An 18,781-nucleotide genomic window follows, 5' to 3' on the forward strand; every position below is an offset into this window, starting at 1 on the left:
TGTTTATTAATTGATTAATTAATTAATAATGAATTAAATAATGTTATTTAGTAAAAAAAAAAATCACTTTAAAACCTTATAGTTTGTAAACTATAGGGGAGAAGAATTTCTCACAAACACACACATACTATGATGTCAGTAGAATTGAAGCATGAGATTTCTAATATGCAAATCAATGTCATTTTTCATTAGTTAGATTCCATTTCCATCCTTATAATTTTAAAACCAACCAATTCAAGGACACCTTATAAAATTTGTCAAATTCTTCGATTCCGTTATGTTTTGAGCACAAAATTTAACATAATGTGATAAATTGACAAACTACGTAAACCAAAATTAACTCCTTATCAATTAAAACTACCTGAATAAAATTGACAAAATTAAGACCCACGGACTAAAGTGTTAAATCGATGACAAACAACATGGAGCAAAATTTAACTTTTTGCCTACTGTTTAAGTGTCAAAGCATTGGGCTTAATATTTGGCCCAAAGAGCCACAGACCAAGTCTCAAAGATGGGTAATGTTACCTTAGCCGGTCAGTGAAACAAGCTCCAACTAAAATCCCCAGTGATAAACCCTAAGGCAGAGCCATCACAGCTTCAGAAAAATGAGCCAAATTTCAGGCTTTTTGCTTCGTCCTCCATTTCTGGTTTTTGGGTTTTTCTTCATTTCATCTTTTATGTATTGTTCTGATTAATTTCGCCCTAACTTTTCAATGAGGCTTTGGATTGCTATGCTGACATTGTTGGGTTTTTCGTCATCTCCATGAAGACTAAGGATCCGAATCGAAAACCCAATTCGATTTCCGGGCGACCTGTAAGAAAACCTGGTCAAACGAATCAAACCCAGACAAGGATTGTGATTGAGAATATCTACGAGAGCAGAGCTGAGCCAAGTGATGGCGTGGCGGTGCAGATGACCCTCTTGTTCTTCACAGCCCGTCCCACCTTTTGGGTTCGAGCCTCCAAGATCGCCATTTCCCATTTCCACAGTCTTGCCCATGGAGGAGCTCGACCTCAAATAGAGGTAATATCAAACCCAGAGGCTTGGTTTGTTAAGGTTGTTTGCACTCTCTTTGTTCGCTCGCATGCTTTGGATTCTTACTTGGGTTATCTTAGTAAGAACTTGACGCCTTCTATTGCTTTCGAGGTTATTAGACGGCTAAACCATCCGAAACTGGGGTTGAAGTTCTTTGAGCTTAGTAGGCTCAGTTTGAGTGTTAACCATAGTGTATGGACGTACAATTTTCTTTTGAGGTCTCTATGTCAAATTGGTCTTCAAGATTCTGCTAAGTTGGTGTTTGATTACATGAGGAGTGACGGTCATACGCCTGATGATTCGATTGTAGAACTATTGGTATCATCCTATGCCCAAATGGGCAAGTTAAATAACGCTGAGAAACTTCTTGATGAGGTACACTGTGGTGAGGTTAGATTGTCGCCTTTTGTGTACAATAACTTGTTCAATGTGTTGGTTAAGCAGAATAAAGTAGAGGAGGCTGTTTGCTTATTTAGAAAGCATATGGGTTCGCATTGTCGTCCGGATAGTTGGACTTTCAATATTCTAATTCGAGGTTTATGCAAAATTGGAGAAATTGATAAGGCTTTTGAGTTTTTCAGTGATATGGAGAGTTTTGGTTGTTACTCTGATATCGTTACATACAACACACTAATTAGTGGACTTTGTAGGGCTAATGAAGTAGATAGAGGGTGTCATTTACTCAAGGAGGTTCAGTCAAGAATCGAACTTTCACCGGATGTTATAACTTTTACGTCAGTCATATCAGGCTACTGCAAATTGGGTAAGATGGAGGAGGCCTCTGTTCTTTTTGATGAGATGAATAATTCTGGAGTTGGACCAACTTCTGTTACTTTTAATGCATTGATTGATGGATTTGGTAAGTCTGGTAACATGATTTCTGCACTTGCTATGTATGAGAAAATGCTCTTTCATGGTTATCGCCCGGATGTTATAACCTTCACTTCCCTAATTGATGGCTATTGTCGAGCTGGGAAACTGAGTCAGGGATTAAAGCTTTGGCAAGAGATGAATGCAAAATATGTATCACCATCTGCATATACGTTCTCTGTCCTTATTAATGCTTTGTGCAAGGAGAATAGACTACAGGAGGCGCATGAGTTTCTGAGGCAATTGAAGTGGAGTAATGTCATTCCACGACCGTTTATATATAACCCTGTGATAGATGGATTTTGTAAGGCTGGCAATGTTGATGAGGCAAACCTAATTGTGGCAGAGATGGAGGAGAAGAGATGTAGCCCTGATAAAGTGACATTTACCATTCTCATACTCGGGAATTGTATGAAAGGGAGAATGTCAGAGGCAATTAGCAACTTTGAAAGGATGTTGGCGATTGGATGTGCCCCAGACAACATCACCGTAAATTCTTTGATATCTTGCCTCATGAAGGCTGGGATGCCTAATGAAGCCCATCACATTAAGAAAATTGCATATAAGGATCTGAATTTGGGTATGTCACCTTCACGAAGAGCTGATCATTTGAGAGCAAATGCAAAAATTACAGTGGCTGTTTGATTGAAGCTCTACCACAAAAGTGGAATTAGAACACTGCTTGCAGTGGTTGGACAAGATCCTCCCACAATGGTAGTTCAAGTATCAGAATGAAGCATGGGCAGTTTGTGACACAAATGAGTCGACAACTAGTAAGTGCTTTGCCCATGTTCATTTTTAGTCGAGACTGTATATTAGCCTTGCCATACAACTTTTGCTCAATGATACAATTCTTCGATAGGCCAGCCCTACACTCCGCAAGGTTATACTTGTTCATGTTCCGGCTTCTCAGCCACCATGGATCTAGTGTCATGGCAAGGCAAAGGGAAGGGGAGGGAGGAATTACAAAGCTTCATAAGCTGAACAAATCACTTCGCATAGAATAATTTTTGTGCATACTTGTCTATGTTAATTACTTCAAACGTATCAGCAAGTGCGTATGTCATAATTGATTTGCTCGTCTCGTTTCATATTGAAGGCTTGCAAATGATTCTTCTAAATTATGAAAATCATTGCCACCAGCACCAAGGATGCTTTGCCACGTTACCCGAGAAGTTGCTGTTGTATGAATTTCATCTCATTGAATCTAATATCTCACAAAATATATACTCTCAGCTATTTCTTTTCTTTTTGGCTTTTAAGTTTAGATTCACGGTGCAGTGTTGTCAGTTCTGGATTTAAACTTTGTGCAATACATAAATTGGAAGGAGTGAAATAAAGGATTAAAGTTAACCATGACAACGGAAGCCTAATGAAAGGAATTTTTTTTATTTAAAAAAAAATTAAAGAAAAAGATGATGGATCTCCCAATAGGGTTTCCTAGAATTGGTGATTCTGGTTGAAGCCAAAAATCAGGACTTTAGGATGTCCGGAGGGCAGATGCAGATACAAATTAAAATTAAACACTGATGGTTGTAGATCTGAGGATGGAGCCATTGGACTCTGGTGCTGGCTTGGTGGGCGTTGTTCTTCAGAGATTACTCTGGTGCTTGGCTTGGTGGTTTCACTGCAAACATGGGCTTTTGGGCAAGTTCTGCAAGTTGAATTATGGGCTCTTTACCATGGAATAGTTTTGGCGTGCCACAAGGAATGGTTCCCACTTGATATTGAATATGATTCTCAAATTGCTGTGAAAATGCTTTCTTCAGAGTTGGAGGAAGAGCATCCAAATTACAGTTTGGTGACTAGCTACCAGAAGATGCTTAGGTCCAAAGATTGCAATATTTCTCATAAATATAGAGAAGGAAATTGCCTTGCGGATAAATTGGCAGCTCTGAGCTCAAAACTAGATTTGGGGTGTAGTTTTTGGGAGGGTGTGCCTAAAGGGTTTGGACTTTATCTACTGGAAGATTTGAGTGGGGTTGCTAGACGTAGAAGTTTGTTTATGTAGTTTTGTTTCTGAGCTTCGACTCCTTTAGAACCTTACAAACAAATCAGAATTTTATCAAGCCAAATAAAGAGAATATATAGATATCAGAATTTTACAACTTATTGGCCTAACGATCCAAGTTGCTTGTGATAGTGGGAACTTGACTTTGTTGTTCTTGTGACCCTTCATCTTAAAAGGAAAAATAAATTGAAATGAGAAAAGCAAAGTCTGTCAGTCATGCTTTGCAATAATCCAGATGGGTGTTATCGTGAGGAAACATGAATATCACCCTAATTTACTTTTCTAAAGGATTAAATTCCATGACATATAAACAGCATCAAGCATTAAATTAAACAATACTAGATTGATATCTTTTGGTGTAATGGCAAGATAATTTAAACAGAGGTCTTTGTTGCTTATCATTACAGTGGCCGTAAATAAGTAAAGTCTTGTATCTTATTTTGTGCAGCAAGACTGAAACATTACAATCACCATTCAAGAATAACCCCTCTTCATCTTCAAGCTGGAAACCTACTACTCCATCAGTACAACATCCCAGACTGAAACAAGATGAATTTTGTATTACATATCCACAGCAAGGCCACCATTTCTTCCAATTCAAGCAACAATCGGGTACGATGCACATGTTGCAACACCTGCAATCCAGATCATCGAAATCAATAAGACTCTGCACCTCAATTCCCAGCCAAGAACATAATCCAAAGTTAACCGGAAAACTTACCGCACATGTTCTTCCCAAACTCCATCTTAAAGTAGCCATTGTCACCCCAGCTTTCTCCCCAAGAGTTCTTGACGAGCCAGAAGGGGACACCGCCTTCCTCTCCATACCCAACTGCAAGAACAGCATGGTTCACATCCTGCCAAACAAAAGATACGAGATTAATTAGGTTAACATTTTACTTAATTTGATAAATGAGCATAGATTAAGGCTACTCTGCCTCATTCACCTAATCAGAAATTAAAACTCACCATGGGACTGCTGCCACAAGTGTCACTGGTGTAGACTCCTGACTTGTAAAATCGGAAGCTTTTGACCACCTGAAAGGCGACGCTGACTGGCCGCACAAACGCAACTGCATGCTTTAGTTCTTGTTCATCACCCTGCATAATTTTCCCTATAACAATTAGAAGCTGCGCTCCTTCAACTTAAAACATCTCAAAAGTACTTATATCAACTACTTCAGTCGGATTAGCGTGTCGAAATAACAAGTTCTTTAATTTTTCTTTTTTCACTCCCTCTAGGCTTACCAGGGTGATATTGACAGAGTCGAGCACTTGGACACCAACATTTTCAGCTGAAAATTTGCAAGCCCCGTCGGTTCCAACGTAAGGATATGCAGCCTCGGTGTCGAGACCGCCATTGTATTTGATGTACTCAAAAGCTTGAGATGGCAACCCACCATTGCAGCCAAAGTTATTGAAAGCTCCAGCACAATCCACAAGCTGCTGCTCAGAGAGAGAGATTTGCTTTCCGAATGCCTGCACATAAGCTGCCTCAAGAGCCCCAGTGGTGCTGCAGCAGCCACATATTTATGTTAAACACTAGAAGCACTTAATTAGCACACATTTCATTTAACTATGATCTAAAAGTACCTAAGCTAATTAAACTAACCTGAATGTCCAGCAAGATCCACAGTGACCTTGGTCTTTAACTGGGGTCACTATGCCTTCTTCTCTCCAGTTTTTCTGTACACACACAGAAACAAATATAATACAAGAATTTGAGACCTGGGTTTTGACTGTCCATTTTTAAAATAAAAATAAAAAAAAAAAAAAAACTAAGCTTTTAGTATACCGATTCAGGAAGAACGGCATCAGTGAGCTTGTGGCTGCCCTTTGTGGTGGCAGAGCAGTTCTGGGCAGCTCCCAACCTCTGCCTTCTGAACTCTTCCCAACTCCAATCAGCAAAACCTGAGGCGCCATCGATTCATCGACGCAACCACACAATCAAAACCCAATCCCAAATCCCAAAATACTACTCTATTCTCTTTATTTTATTATTATTATTATTATTATTATGAACTAAAAACAGAGAAAAACAGAGTAAAAATTGAAAAGGGTGGCTTCAGAATATTATTACGATTGACAGCAAGAGTGTAAGGCAAGCCCTTCTTGTTTGTGGATCGAATCAGCTTCTTATTCTCCGAGAAAATCTCATACCGCAGCTTCATCTCCTCCACGCTCTCATACTTCTTCCCGTACCTTCATTAACACAAACAAAAACAAAGTTAATTAACTAAAACGACAGCTCATGACTTCAGAAACGAATTCAATCTCTTTTTGATCGGACGGTGATGAGGGACGGAGTGCTGAGTGTGGGAGGCCCACTCACCGGTGAGCGAAGCGGGCGAAGTGGAGGGCGCGGCGAGAGTTGCCGAGGACTTGGACGACTTGCTGCTCCAGCTCACGGAGGCCGTCCGATACCAATCTGATGGGGTTGGACTCGTCGAAGCTCGATGCTGCTGCGCCGCAGCTGATCGCCACGAGGACCAAGGCGGCGGACAAGACCAGCGTCACGCGAGCCATTGTTGTTGTTCTCCGACAACCGTGGTATGTTGGAGGAGAGAAGATAGATGGAGATTCTTGTTGTTGAATATTTGAGGTCACGAGGGTCTCTCTGGTGCTGCAAATGCACTGATTGGGCTTCTTATTGTGCGAAGCTACCAATCAACAGTTGCCACGTTACTGTGGCTGCGGGTACCTTGGGCAATTCTATACGCATGCGGTAATTTACTTTACTTTTAGGCTTTTGGTTCCGTTGTTGATGACGTACGGCATGACCCAAAGATTTTTGGGCCGTTTCTGTTTAACGCTTGTATTGCAAACGCATTTTCCTTCTTATTTATTTATTTATTTATTTTTAGTTTTGTTTAATTTACATTAGAAACATGAATATTGCATTTTGATTTTCCAATTCACAAAACAATCACGATAAAACTATTGAATATCTTGTTATAAAATTAAAAAAAATTCTTAAAGGTGATTTACAATATTAGATATCATATGAAGTGAATGTAAAAGTGTATCTAGTTTGGTTTTGTTTGTGTGGATTTAATCGGACACCGAATTAATGTAACATCATAGTTTTGGAATGAATGGTAAAGTTTTAAGCTTTAAATTAGTCACATAACCGAACCACAGTGATTCATTTAGTGGCCCGTTTGGTTTGGTATTATATGTCAAAGAGAAATTTATAGATTGATGTCAAATTTGAATGTGCTAGAGATTTTAGTTTTGGTGTTAAATGACTGATATTAATGTTCGTGTTGAAATATGATAGTAAATTGTGATAACCAATTTTCTTTAAAATGCAATTAATATAGGAGGGTTTTCAATAGACCAAACCGAGTTGAACTCAATCAAACCAAACTAATTGTTGTTGAATTCAATTTACCTCAAAGTACACTATTTGTGTGTAAAACCAAAGGGTTATGCTAGGGAGACCAACTTTAGATACCAACTTGTGTACCATCTCTGTAATAGAGGTGGAGCCCACCAATACAATGGGTCTCACACTCTATTAGAGAGATGATACACAAGTTAATATCTAAATGGTCTCCCTAAGATTTTTCAAAACGAAATCAATGGGGCAGATTTTTTATGTTAGATGTCTCTTACAACTAGTCCCCAAATTTATTTTTCAATTTGCTCCTACAGATGCCAATAATGTTGCACATTTATTGGCAGGATTTGGTTTAGTTCGGTTAAGAGCATATTCAATCGATGTGTCAAACGTGCCACATAGACATTTAACGGCTAGAAATAGCATCTCACATCACTCCAATCGATATGTCAAATATGATATGGAATGAAGGCTGGAGATTGAGATGTTATTTTTGACATCCCAAAAGCAAGATGTCAAATGAATATTTTATTATTTTTTCTTTTCTTTTCTTTTTAATTAAAAATGAATCAACACTAAAAAGTAATAAAATAATAATTTAATTTGACATATCGGGTGGAAGTGTAAGAGCATCTCCAATGGAGATGTCAAATACCAAACATCAAATTTAAATTTGATGGTTGATGTGGCAATTTGATATTTACACATTTTTATACTTAACCCGATCTGTCAAATAAATAATTATTGTAGCAGTCAAATCATTTAAGATAAAGAAGAAAAAAATAATATAAAAGGAAAATAATAAATGACAGTTACAACCAGCTGTCTTTAAAAGATAATAAAATATTCATTTGACATCTTGCTTTTGGGATATCAAAAATAATAGCTGAACCTCCAGCCTTCATTTCACATCAACTTTGACAATTCAGTTGGAGTGATGTGAGATGTTATTTCTAACCGTTAAATGTCTATGTGGCACTTTTGACATATCGGTTGGAGATCTCTAAAGCTATGTAAGATGTCAAATTGCCACATCAACCATCAAATTTAAATTTGATGTTTGGTATTTGACATCTCCCTTGAAGATGAGTATTCTTTGTTTCAGATAGAGGTACTTTTGATTTTATTCAGGACGCCCTGTTAATTGATTATATAAATCCAAGTCAATCTCCATTATCCCCCATTTATATCTCTTGATTTTCAATAAATGAATCCTCATATTTTCCGTGCTTCCTATTGGAAAAAAAAAAACAAAAAACAAAATAACCTTAAATGAAGGTACCAATTTGAAGATATTTATGTAAATAATGACGACTGGCCTAACTGCTCTCTCTCCCTCTCTACGCTCAATAATTGAAGCAGTTAAACTTTTGTTTGTTTTTATTGTCAAATTGATGGAATCAACCACCATCACTATTTTGTCCATCTTCAAAGAAGAGCCATTGATTTTACCCCCAAAAAAAAAAAAAAGATATGGGACAGCACGAAAATGATGTTGGATAGTAAAACAAACCAAGGGGATGAAATATCATTGAGAATTGGGCCCACAAGAGGGATTGGAGAACCGGTGTGGACCTACGAAATAAATAGGGAGTTTCACTAAAACACCCAAAATGGAGGTTGAAATTATAAAAAAACCCAACACCCAAAACACTTTATAAACACACCCAAAACCCATCATTACACATACTCAAAACCCATTTATAAACACACCCAAAAAGTTGACTTTGGGATTGATTTTGGGTGTGTTTCTATGTTTAAATAATGCTTGGGTTTTTTTATAAATACATGTCTAGGATTGGGTTTATTTATAAATTTGTAAAATAAATATGTATCTAGACGTCATTAAAATTTCTAAAATTCTCAAAATCCAAAACAAAATCTTTATAAAAAAAAAAAAACCCAAGACTTTCAGTTTTCTAGGTGTTTTCATCTAAGGCCCCGTTTGGTTCATGTAACGAATTTGAGGGGAAATCATTTCCTACGTTTGGTAATGTTGGAAAAGTAACTGAGAGATATCACTTTATTTCCTTTCCTATGTTTGTTTTGAGTAGGAATGGAAAACGAAATTTGTATAAATTTTCAATTATACCCATATTAAATCAAATAAAAAAAGAATGCATTTAATAATATATTGTAATTCTAAATTGTTAATGGGAACAAAATGGTCATGAAAAATATTTATTTAATATTGGCTCATTTTCCCAAACTTTCCCATGAGGAGGGAAAACAAAACCCAAGTTGAGAGGATGACTTCATTTTCCCCCTTACTTTCTCATGGGTCAAGAAACGATTTCCCATGTCTAGACTTACCAAACATGGGAAAGTAATTGATTTCTCATCCCCAAGTCTCATTTCCTATGAACCAAACAGAGCCTAAATGATCGGATGGTGAAATCAATCGACCCATTTCTATTCTACCTAAATCCTTATCACCTAAAATGTTGTCATGCATGATGCATTTTACACATCGATGTCAATTATAAAATAATCTTTTAAGCAATTACAGACATTGACGAAAATGTCAATATTGGAAAATGTAAGTGAATTAGATATTTTATATGATTTATGTGGTCTTTGTTTTTTTCCTTCTTTCTATTCACCTTAACTTGTGGCAATGAGAGTTTGAATGAAATAAGTGTCCTATCACTTGAGTTGAAACTTTCTATATGTCATTCACTTCTTCTTGTTTTCTTCTGAATTATAGCGATTGGGGAGGGGGGCACTTTTCATGAGAATTGAACGGGTGACAAGGGGGAAAGGGGGAGGAACCTCACCGCTGAGGTAAACCCCTCGGTCGTATGTTATTCACTCTTAAACCTTCATGAAATTAATTTGCCACAAAGAAGGCAAATTATGAAGATCAAAATAGCGTGGTACTTAGGCCATCCCCAATGGGGGCTCTAAAATGGGCTGCACCACCTTTGGGTTCTAATAAATAAAAACTCTTTGAAAAAAACCACTCACAATGGTATGAGTTTGGAGAGCTTCTACAATGAGGAGTTAAAGTGAGGAGGTTATTTGAGGAGACCGACCCGACTGTCAAAACATTTAAAATGTTTAAGTCTCATGATTTTTTTACATTTGTTGATGGTGAGATTTGACCTCCTCAAATAACCTCCTCACTTTAAGCTCTCATTATAACCTTTCCGATGAATTTGGGGCTCTAAATGATAGAGCCTAACCGGAGCTAAATCTAAATCTGTGTACTTGATTGCAACCCTTGAAACTCGGTGGGGACCACATTTGGAAAAAGCTGTCAGCCCAACAATTTTTTGGCTCACTTGCCTTGCGACTCAACGGCGTCCTACTCGCCCATTTTGATAGTTGCTGACTACTTTTTCTATTTTTTTAAGCAATTGGCCAATTGCAACAAGCTTGTCTCATTGTTTTTGGTTTTTTTGTTGATGAAAGTTACTCAGACTACAACCCTCAAGTTCTAAATGGCTGGGTTTTTTTTTATATTTTATTTAAAACTATGTTTTCAAATCTTGTCCAATTTTTTAATTTTTTAAGGTTGAAATGTTCACACAAAAAAAAACTAACATAAATAAATTAACCCAAAAAAAAAAAAATAGCACATAAATTAAATTACATCATACAAAAAATATCAAACCCCTAATATAGAGCCCCAAATATAAAGTCTCTCACTGTGAGAGAGATGCTTTTAGAGTCCCATAAATTCCATTGGAGCTCTAAATGAGGCTTTATAAATCCTTTTTAAAGCCCCAACCATTTGGGATGGTCTTAGTACTTACTCATATACCAATATCTAAACATGTAGATGGATTTTTAAAATAATTTTTGTAAATATCTCGAAGATAATTATTTTCAACCACTAAATAAAATAATTTGAAACATCCATTAATTCTTTGTTTTTTGGTGCATGAATACATCCATCTATTTCTTCAGTCTAGATTTATCGATATGCGCTTTTGTCCAATAGTTGGTTTGAAATTAACATATGGTATGGTGACCGGAGAATCTTCATTATCTTGGACCATTAGAATATTCAAAATCCGGATAATTGAATTATCGTTTTTAGTGTAGTTTTTTTTTTTTGGGACTTTTTTTATTGAAGGACGATAATATACTAAATTTACACGCACTACATGAATCTAGTGATTCGAACCCAAAAAACTTGCCTAGTAGTAGAGCAATTGCCCCAAACTACCATATACTAGTGAGTCCCTTGCTAAATTACATAATATATATTTTTTTCTATCATAAAAAATTCACTCCATTAATCTACTTCCAAGGGATCCAACCAAATTAGGAATCAAACAAAGATCTTTGTCTTCATAAGGAGAAGAGATGCCATGAGACTATAATCATCTAATTTTTGGTAAGCAGATTTGGTTGGTATTATTTCATCATACGGATCTTGGACCAAAGTGCTCGTATGTTTCCATTCACCCCCATATTTTATCTTCAATATCAAACTTTGCATGAAGCCCAACCATGCGCTTTGGGCCCTCCTATGTTTCCATTCACCAAGAACCCAACCCTTAGTTCACCAAGCAACCAACCACATGACCTCTCCCCAGTGGTAGCATCAATCACGGTGCGTCGGTGAGTGACCTGAGAATTCGTACTTGTAACTTAACAGATTCATACTTGGAGGAGACGAGACAATTGATGTCATGCATACTTGTAAACAACCCATAATTTCTCGATCATTCAAAGTGTAAAACTCACAAAAATAATGTTATGTTAACATCACTCACACCCGAAATTCTAATAAATTTCCCCTCCTTTTCATCCTCTACTTGGACAAAAAGGCATGGAGTGGACCGTTCTTGCACACAAAGTTATCCATACAAAACCTACGCACACATTACAAATTCGCTGACTGCCCACACGGTTTAGAAGATGACACAACACACACCATGAGACCAAATCAAGCTTTGTATATATTTCTTTCGACCATAAAAAAAACTTTGTATGTATTTCTTCAAAAGAAAAAAAGAAAAAAGAAATGCTAGTGGATGGTTGACTTTTGACTCAGACAAAGTTTCACTGCGTGTTAATTATGTAGTTCCTATAACACACTCATACTATATATACATAAATTTTCTCATATGCGAACGTTATTACAGTACATATATCAAATACGTAATATAAGATTCTGTTACCTAACACAATCAAAGTTTGGGTTGCAGCACACGTATGTATTTATATGCAGCATGCCCTTGATTTGTACTCGGTTTGATTGAAAAAGTCAGACTTCAAATATGTAGGCAATAGCTGCATGCTCTGAGTCTCTGGTTGTTGAACCGATGGCCAAAAAACTGCATCATGCTTACCATAATCCCACAGGGCCTGTGATGAGATCATAAACCGACCATCGACCCACTATTAATTATTATCCCATTATTAGGTGCTTCATTATATTTTTATATATTTTGTTTTCTATATAGTTTTTTATTTTCAATAATATTAGGGTTTTGGAAACTTTGAGAAGAAAATGATAACGATCATCATGAAGTCAATGAAATATGCATAGCTGCATACGATCTCAGGAATTTGATTTGTGTTTTGGTTGTCTGGTAAAAACCCATTTCCAAAGAGAAGGTAGGGGCAGTTGGAGTTTGATATTTGATTGAATATTAATTGTTGTCCATGTTATTCTAAATTCTAATTCTTGACCATTTGAAAAATTAACATATAGTTTTTGTATTTGCTCACGTGATTATTATACGTTATATGTTTAGTGTGTGGACGCATGAATGAGCACTATTGTTAATCATCATCTAATAGGCAGTGGTAATATTTTAAAGACTCGATTAAAATTTGAAGGTATGTATTAACTAATTAATTAAATAGGATTAACTAGGGGAAGTGGGCATTAATTTATCATGAGTAGCTGCCTTCATCTTTTGAGGGAGACATGGGTTGATCATGGCCTAGGGGAGGAGGCTTAGGGCTAGGGCAACCAGACTGTCTTCTTTATCACAAATTTGGATTAATTTTATTTGCTTCTAGTTGCTAAATGCTAGAATACTAGTGGAGGCGCACTAAATTATCTTAATTTTGATGTTAGACTGTTCAATTATTGTAATGGCATATGTGGCTAGTAGATTTTTTGGTTGAATTATGCATGCAAGTCTAGAATTTTTATATAAAAAAAATGCTAGCTGCACCTATGAGCTCACTAGTTGCAGATTATAAACTAGGTTTTCAAAACCAGAAAAATATATGAAATTACATGTTGTATAAATTAAAGTTGCATTCATCGTGTTCAATTACCAGCTACCTGTACCTATGAGATAAGTGTCACCTTCAAAAATAGTGGTGAGCACACATATTTGGTTAATTTGACGAAAAAAAAATGCTAAAAAAAAACCTTATTTTTTACGCATTGACTTAAATTCAAACACCTTTTCCTATTATTTTTACTGATATAAAAGTCAAAGAAGGCCAACTTTTTATGAACCAAAACCAGCTTTAATAATCTCGTATTCTTGCTTTCCAACTTTCCGATGATGAAAAGCCAATGACATATTCTTTCTGGTCCCAAAAGACGACAATGCCCATTGACTTTCATGAAGTGACGACAGAAATAATGTCCCCTCACACCTCTAATCCCTCTTCCCTTGCGGCATCTTCTATTAACTTGTTTAAAAGAAGATTAACAAAGTCATTAGCTTAATGCTACGCTATGACACCTCAACCACCTTACAAGAGGACCCCACCTTTGATCTCGATAACGTCAACATAAACAATCATGACCATCTATCTGATCTGCCCAAACTCCATAAAAACCAGATGGTTATCTAATTGGATTTATATTAAACTTTTGTGCTCACATTCTTCCTTAGGGTGACGCAATCATGAGGGTTTGGTTATGCTTTTTTGGGGGAAAAAGGCATTTTCTTCAAGGCCAATGTTCTGGAAGCTAGGCTCTATTGCAACTAGACCAACCCTTTTTTTTTTGGGAGTTTTACTAAAACACCCAAAATAGTTGAAATTATAAAAACTCAAGCACTATTTAAACATATAAACACACCCAAAACCCATCATTACATACACTCAACCCATTTATAAACACACCCAAAAAGTTGACTTTGAGGTTGATTTTGGGTGTGTTTCTATGTTTAAATAGTGCTTGGGTTTTTTTATAAATACATGTTTAGGATTGAGTTTATATATAAATTTGTATTTTTTTTTTTCCTCACCAAGTCTAAATTCTAAACTACTAGGAAACTCAATTTCATACCTTATCTGGTGTGAAACAGCTGAATTTTTCTTTGTTTTTCTTGCGAAGTTTTCAATATACTAGCTGGATTGCTTTTGTTTTTTCGGGACCTTTTCTTCCTCTGCCGCTTTGTTAATTTCCAGAAAAGGATTATAAGGGTGCTAATGCTTTACAATCCATCATCCCACCCAATTACAGAAAACAAATGAGTCATTAGAAAACTAAAAGAATTCATTCTTAATTGTAAATTTTTTAAGAGTGTAAGCGATAATCTAAACTAAAATGGATGATAATTTCTCTCACACACACATAAATAAGATGCTATGAAGGTTTGAAACTGAGACCTCTTGTATGCAAGTTAATATCCTTTTTCATTAAGCTAGATCTCGTTAGATCTTAATTGTAATTTTTAATTTTACATTCAAAAGCACACAATGTTCCTTTGTTTTTTTTCTATTATTTTCAGCCTCATGCTTAAAAGTCAAGGGTCAAGGAGAGGGTAACCGTGTCATTTTAGTCTTAGAACCAACTATGTGGACTAAGGACTCATTGTCCCCATTTATAAAATAATAAAGTAATGCCTAAATCTGCAATCTATAAATATATAATAAGGTAGTAAAATTCCATGTTGTATAGATAGAGTGATGCAGAGAATGTCACAGAAACTATAGAAAATTTCAAAAGGGTTGATAGAAAGAAGTTGCAGACCTCTTTCTCTATGTTTGGTTTGGAGGGCAGTTGGTGATTTTGAATATTAGGCCTTGTCCTCTCCTTTAAAGTCTTCCATATCATTTGTCATTGGCACCATCTGTTCTCATTTCTTCTAACCAAATTCTTTCATTCTTCAAAAACCCAAAAACTTCACCCTAAAAGAAGAAGAAGAAGAAGAAGAAGAAGAAGAAGAACAACAACAACAACAAAGTTGTGCAAACATTTCAGTCTGGGAAATCTTCACTAGTTTGAAGCATTTTCATCAAGAATGGCAGTCAAGAAACTCACATGGAGATCCATCGTCCCATATTGCTACAAGTCTGAGCGCCCATCATCAAAGGCTAGCAAGAAAGTGGTAGCAAAACAGACCTCATTCCAGAGGCTTTCTCTATCTGATTTGAGCAATCCAAGCTCAACATTTTCAGAGGACCTCTCCATATCTCTAGCAGGGTCTAATCTTCATATCTTTACACTTGGGGAGCTAAAGGTGATCACACAGAGCTTCTCCTCCAGCAACTTTCTCGGAGAAGGCGGGTTTGGACCGGTGCACAAAGGGTTCATTGATGACAAGCTTAGGCCTGGTTTGACAGCCCAGCCTGTGGCTGTCAAGCTCTTGGACTTGGATGGTTCTCAAGGCCATAGGGAGTGGCTGGTGAGTGCTTTTTGAACAATATTTTTTCATTATATTTACTTGGGTTTTCCATAAATCCTCTGTTTTGATGATACTGATTTCTTTTTCTACAGACTGAGGTGATCTTTCTTGGACAACTGAGGCATCCACACCTTGTGAAGCTGATAGGCTATTGCTGTGAAGATGAACATAGGCTACTGGTGTATGAATACATGCCAAGAGGCAGCTTAGAGAACCAGCTATTTAGAAGTATGTTTAACTTTCCATACAACTAAATTTTGCATTTTAGAAGCTTTCAAATTTTCAGATGACTAATGTCTCTTTTCTTGTTGTACAGGATATTCAGTATCACTGCCATGGTCAATAAGAATGAAAATTGCGCTTGGAGCAGCAAAGGGCCTTGCCTTCCTCCATGAAGCAGAGAAACCAGTTATCTATCGTGACTTCAAAGCTTCAAACATCTTGTTGGACTCTGTAAGTATTGAACTAATCTGTTTACTTTTTTTTTTCCCAGGAGTAAATTTTTTTGTTCCTTTTGTTAATTAGTCAAAATGCTTATATTCTTTTAATTTCCAGGATTATACTCCCAAGCTCTCAGATTTTGGTCTAGCAAAAGATGGTCCAGAAGGAGATGACACACATGTTTCTACAAGAGTCATGGGCACACAAGGCTATGCTGCTCCTGAATACATCATGACAGGTACTTATTGTTCATACAATTTAAATTCAACCCAATTCAGATTAATCTTCAAAGACTTCATCAATCAAATTTGGATTAGTTTGCTAAACTTGTTCTGTGGAATTGAATTGTTTTCAGGTCACTTGACAGCAATGAGTGATGTGTATAGCTTTGGAGTGGTACTCTTGGAGCTTTTAACAGGAAGGAGATCTGTGGACAAGAACAGACCTCACAGAGAGCAGAACCTAGTAGAGTGGGCAAAGCCTATGCTGAATGAACCCCGAAAACTTAGCCGAATCATGGACCCGAGACTAGAAGGCCAATACTCCGAAATAGGGGCCAGAAAGGCTGCTGCATTGGCTTACCAATGCATCAGCCACCGCCCAAAACAAAGACCAAAAATCAGTGATGTGGTCAAGATCTTAGAGCCCCTCAAGGATTTTGATGACATTCCCATTGCCTTTGTGTACACAGTTCCTACCGAATCCGATTCGATTAAAGATGTAAAAGAAGGTGAAGCACAGAAGGAATTGAAGAAGAAGAACAACCACCATCAGCAAAATCAAGGCCATAAGCATCATCAGCTAAGATCACCAAAGTCTCCACATTATTACTCAGACAATATGGTGCACCAAAACCATAGAAATAATGGTTTAAAATCTCCCTTGCACCAGAGAGGCAGGGGAATATAAAGTAAAGATTAGCATACATGTAAATCAATCATACCATTCAAATCCAGTGTAAAATGTAAATAGAGATATGTCAAAATTGCCTTGGCTGGCTGCATATGGTGTAAACTAACACCACTCTTGTGCGAGAGGACATGTTAATTTTCTGAAATTTTTGGGCCAACCATGATAGTTTTTTTTTCTTTTCTTTTAACTTAAAAAACTTTGTCTTTTTGTATATTCATTTGGGTTTCCTTTTCAACAAAACAGACACACAAAAAAAAGCCAAATTCAAAAAGTGGAGCAATCACAATTCACAATCTATGCTGAGCCAAAAGCAGATGGCCATTTTCAACACTGTCAAATACAGCTAAGCAGAGTGAATATATCCAAAACAACGCGGAGAAGAAAACTATGGAAGACTCATTGGTGAGGTGACATTGAAAAGCATTTGTCATATTAAATAATTTAAATTCAACCCATAGTTTGATTTGCAAAAAATGACAAACACAAGGTGGCTCTATGTGAATCAAGATTGGAGGCCAATGATTTGAACTAGGAACAAAAAACACTGCAAGTTTCCTTGTCCACTGGCCTCTGATCTTTACATGCATGATTTTCTTTCATGGATGCAAGACCAAACCTAGTGTGTATAACATAATAGGTATGAGTCTTAATGACCAATGACAATGAGCCATGCAATGATTGGATTTTGGTGAATATTTTGTGGAAGTCCACTGTTGATGCATCATTAAGAATAAAGAACGTAATGGGGGAGGTTACAACAAGCGGCAGTAGCAGTGGCAGCCTCCCAATAATTGAAGATCATTAGGTCACACTGGGATTGGGGTGCCTCATATGTATGTAGTTTTTTATTTGGTCAATCAAAGGGATGCCTCAAATTAAACGTGCCTCATTCATCATCTTCTGCGGGCCTGCCCTCAGCCAAAAAATAATGCATGCTAAGCCAAACGCAATCCCAAATTCAATCCTTAACAGAGAAATCAGAGATATTGGTGGTTGGGAAATTGAACTTAGAACTTATTATGTATGAATAAATACTCTTATGAATAAAGAGCGCTACTGAAAACGCCTAGCCTATACGCCTCGTCTTTGAAAACATTGGTTACAAGTTCCTTACACGAGATTTAAGCTTACGATCTCATCCAACATGTCTCACGGGACTGGAAATGCCTCAGACCCCAAAAAATTTCGTCACTTATTATTAGGAGGCCTAGGCTTTTAAACGGCATAATGTTTGTTGGGCCTGATGCTGGGCGGCTTAAAGGAAACACACAACACAAACACAGAGACGTGGTTGTGTTAAAGGAAACACTCAACAGATTATAAATAAATAATATGAGACACGAAATTAATCCAGCTCTGCAACTTCCTTGCCAACCCAACATATGAAATCTCCATGATTTCCTTTCATGCATGTAGACAAGGCCAAAGCCTTGGCTCTCATTTAGAATACAGTATTAGAGGGGGATCAATGTTATTAAATCATGAAAATAATTAATTAAGCAAAGGGAATTTAGAATGTCGAACTTGATCCTTTGTTGTTGGAACCAGAAACTCAGGTGGAACAAAAACCCATCCAAATGCATCCTAAAATTGACGCCGTTGTA

General features: G+C 36.8%; 3 protein-coding genes across 3 annotated transcripts; 2 read left to right on the forward strand and 1 right to left on the reverse strand.

Annotated features, from left to right (window-relative positions):
• The first annotated feature begins 523 nt into the window (after positions 1 to 523).
• On the forward strand, positions 524 to 3,157 carry LOC103340589 (Pentatricopeptide repeat (PPR) superfamily protein). The gene is made up of 2 exons (XM_008244019.3): positions 524 to 2,682; positions 2,772 to 3,157. The coding sequence occupies exon 1, from the start codon at positions 767 to 769 to the stop codon at positions 2,552 to 2,554; it is 1,788 nt and encodes a 595-aa protein (XP_008242241.1). The 5' UTR covers positions 524 to 766; the 3' UTR covers positions 2,555 to 2,682; positions 2,772 to 3,157.
• A 1,086-nt stretch (positions 3,158 to 4,243) lies between these two features.
• On the reverse strand, positions 4,244 to 6,601 carry LOC103340590 (thiol protease aleurain-like). The gene is made up of 8 exons (XM_008244021.3): positions 6,253 to 6,601; positions 6,001 to 6,122; positions 5,716 to 5,831; positions 5,533 to 5,606; positions 5,169 to 5,433; positions 4,890 to 5,021; positions 4,642 to 4,777; positions 4,244 to 4,555 (listed from the first exon to the last, which is right to left on the reverse strand). The coding sequence occupies exons 1-8, from the start codon at positions 6,444 to 6,446 to the stop codon at positions 4,518 to 4,520; spliced, it is 1,077 nt and encodes a 358-aa protein (XP_008242243.2). The 5' UTR covers positions 6,447 to 6,601; the 3' UTR covers positions 4,244 to 4,517.
• Positions 6,602 to 15,083: 8,482 nt separating this feature from the next.
• Positions 15,084 to 17,322, forward strand: RIPK (Protein kinase superfamily protein). Its single transcript, XM_008244022.3, has 5 exons — positions 15,084 to 15,824; positions 15,917 to 16,052; positions 16,141 to 16,277; positions 16,380 to 16,503; positions 16,621 to 17,322. Exons 1-5 carry the CDS (start codon positions 15,441 to 15,443, stop codon positions 17,172 to 17,174), a joined length of 1,335 nt encoding a protein of 444 aa, XP_008242244.2. The 5' UTR covers positions 15,084 to 15,440; the 3' UTR covers positions 17,175 to 17,322.
• The last annotated feature ends 1,459 nt before the right edge of the window (positions 17,323 to 18,781 follow it).

This window comes from Prunus mume, linkage group LG8, assembly GCF_029339155.1.
Source record: "Prunus mume cultivar Tortuosa linkage group LG8, ASM2933915v1, whole genome shotgun sequence".
Taxonomy (NCBI): domain Eukaryota; kingdom Viridiplantae; phylum Streptophyta; class Magnoliopsida; order Rosales; family Rosaceae; genus Prunus; species Prunus mume.

What these genes read in the sequence shown, in the direction of transcription:
- LOC103340589 (XM_008244019.3), top strand. Translation starts at nt 767, where the DNA reads ATGAAGACTAAGGATCCGAATCGAAAACCCAATTCGATTTCCGGGCGA.
- LOC103340590 (XM_008244021.3), bottom strand. Translation starts at nt 6,446, where the DNA reads ATGGCTCGCGTGACGCTGGTCTTGTCCGCCGCCTTGGTCCTCGTGGCG. An exon ending in ATGCCGTTCTTCCTGAATCG is followed by an intron (nt 5,607 to 5,715) that starts GTATACTAAAAG and finishes GTGTGTGTACAG; the next exon opens with AAAAACTGGAGAGAAGAAGG. An exon ending in GGATCTTGCTGGACATTCAG is followed by an intron (nt 5,434 to 5,532) that starts GTTAGTTTAATT and finishes TGGCTGCTGCAG; the next exon opens with CACCACTGGGGCTCTTGAGG.
- RIPK (XM_008244022.3), top strand. Translation starts at nt 15,441, where the DNA reads ATGGCAGTCAAGAAACTCACATGGAGATCCATCGTCCCATATTGCTAC. An exon ending in CAAACATCTTGTTGGACTCT is followed by an intron (nt 16,278 to 16,379) that starts GTAAGTATTGAA and finishes TTTAATTTCCAG; the next exon opens with GATTATACTCCCAAGCTCTC. An exon ending in TCCTGAATACATCATGACAG is followed by an intron (nt 16,504 to 16,620) that starts GTACTTATTGTT and finishes AATTGTTTTCAG; the next exon opens with GTCACTTGACAGCAATGAGT.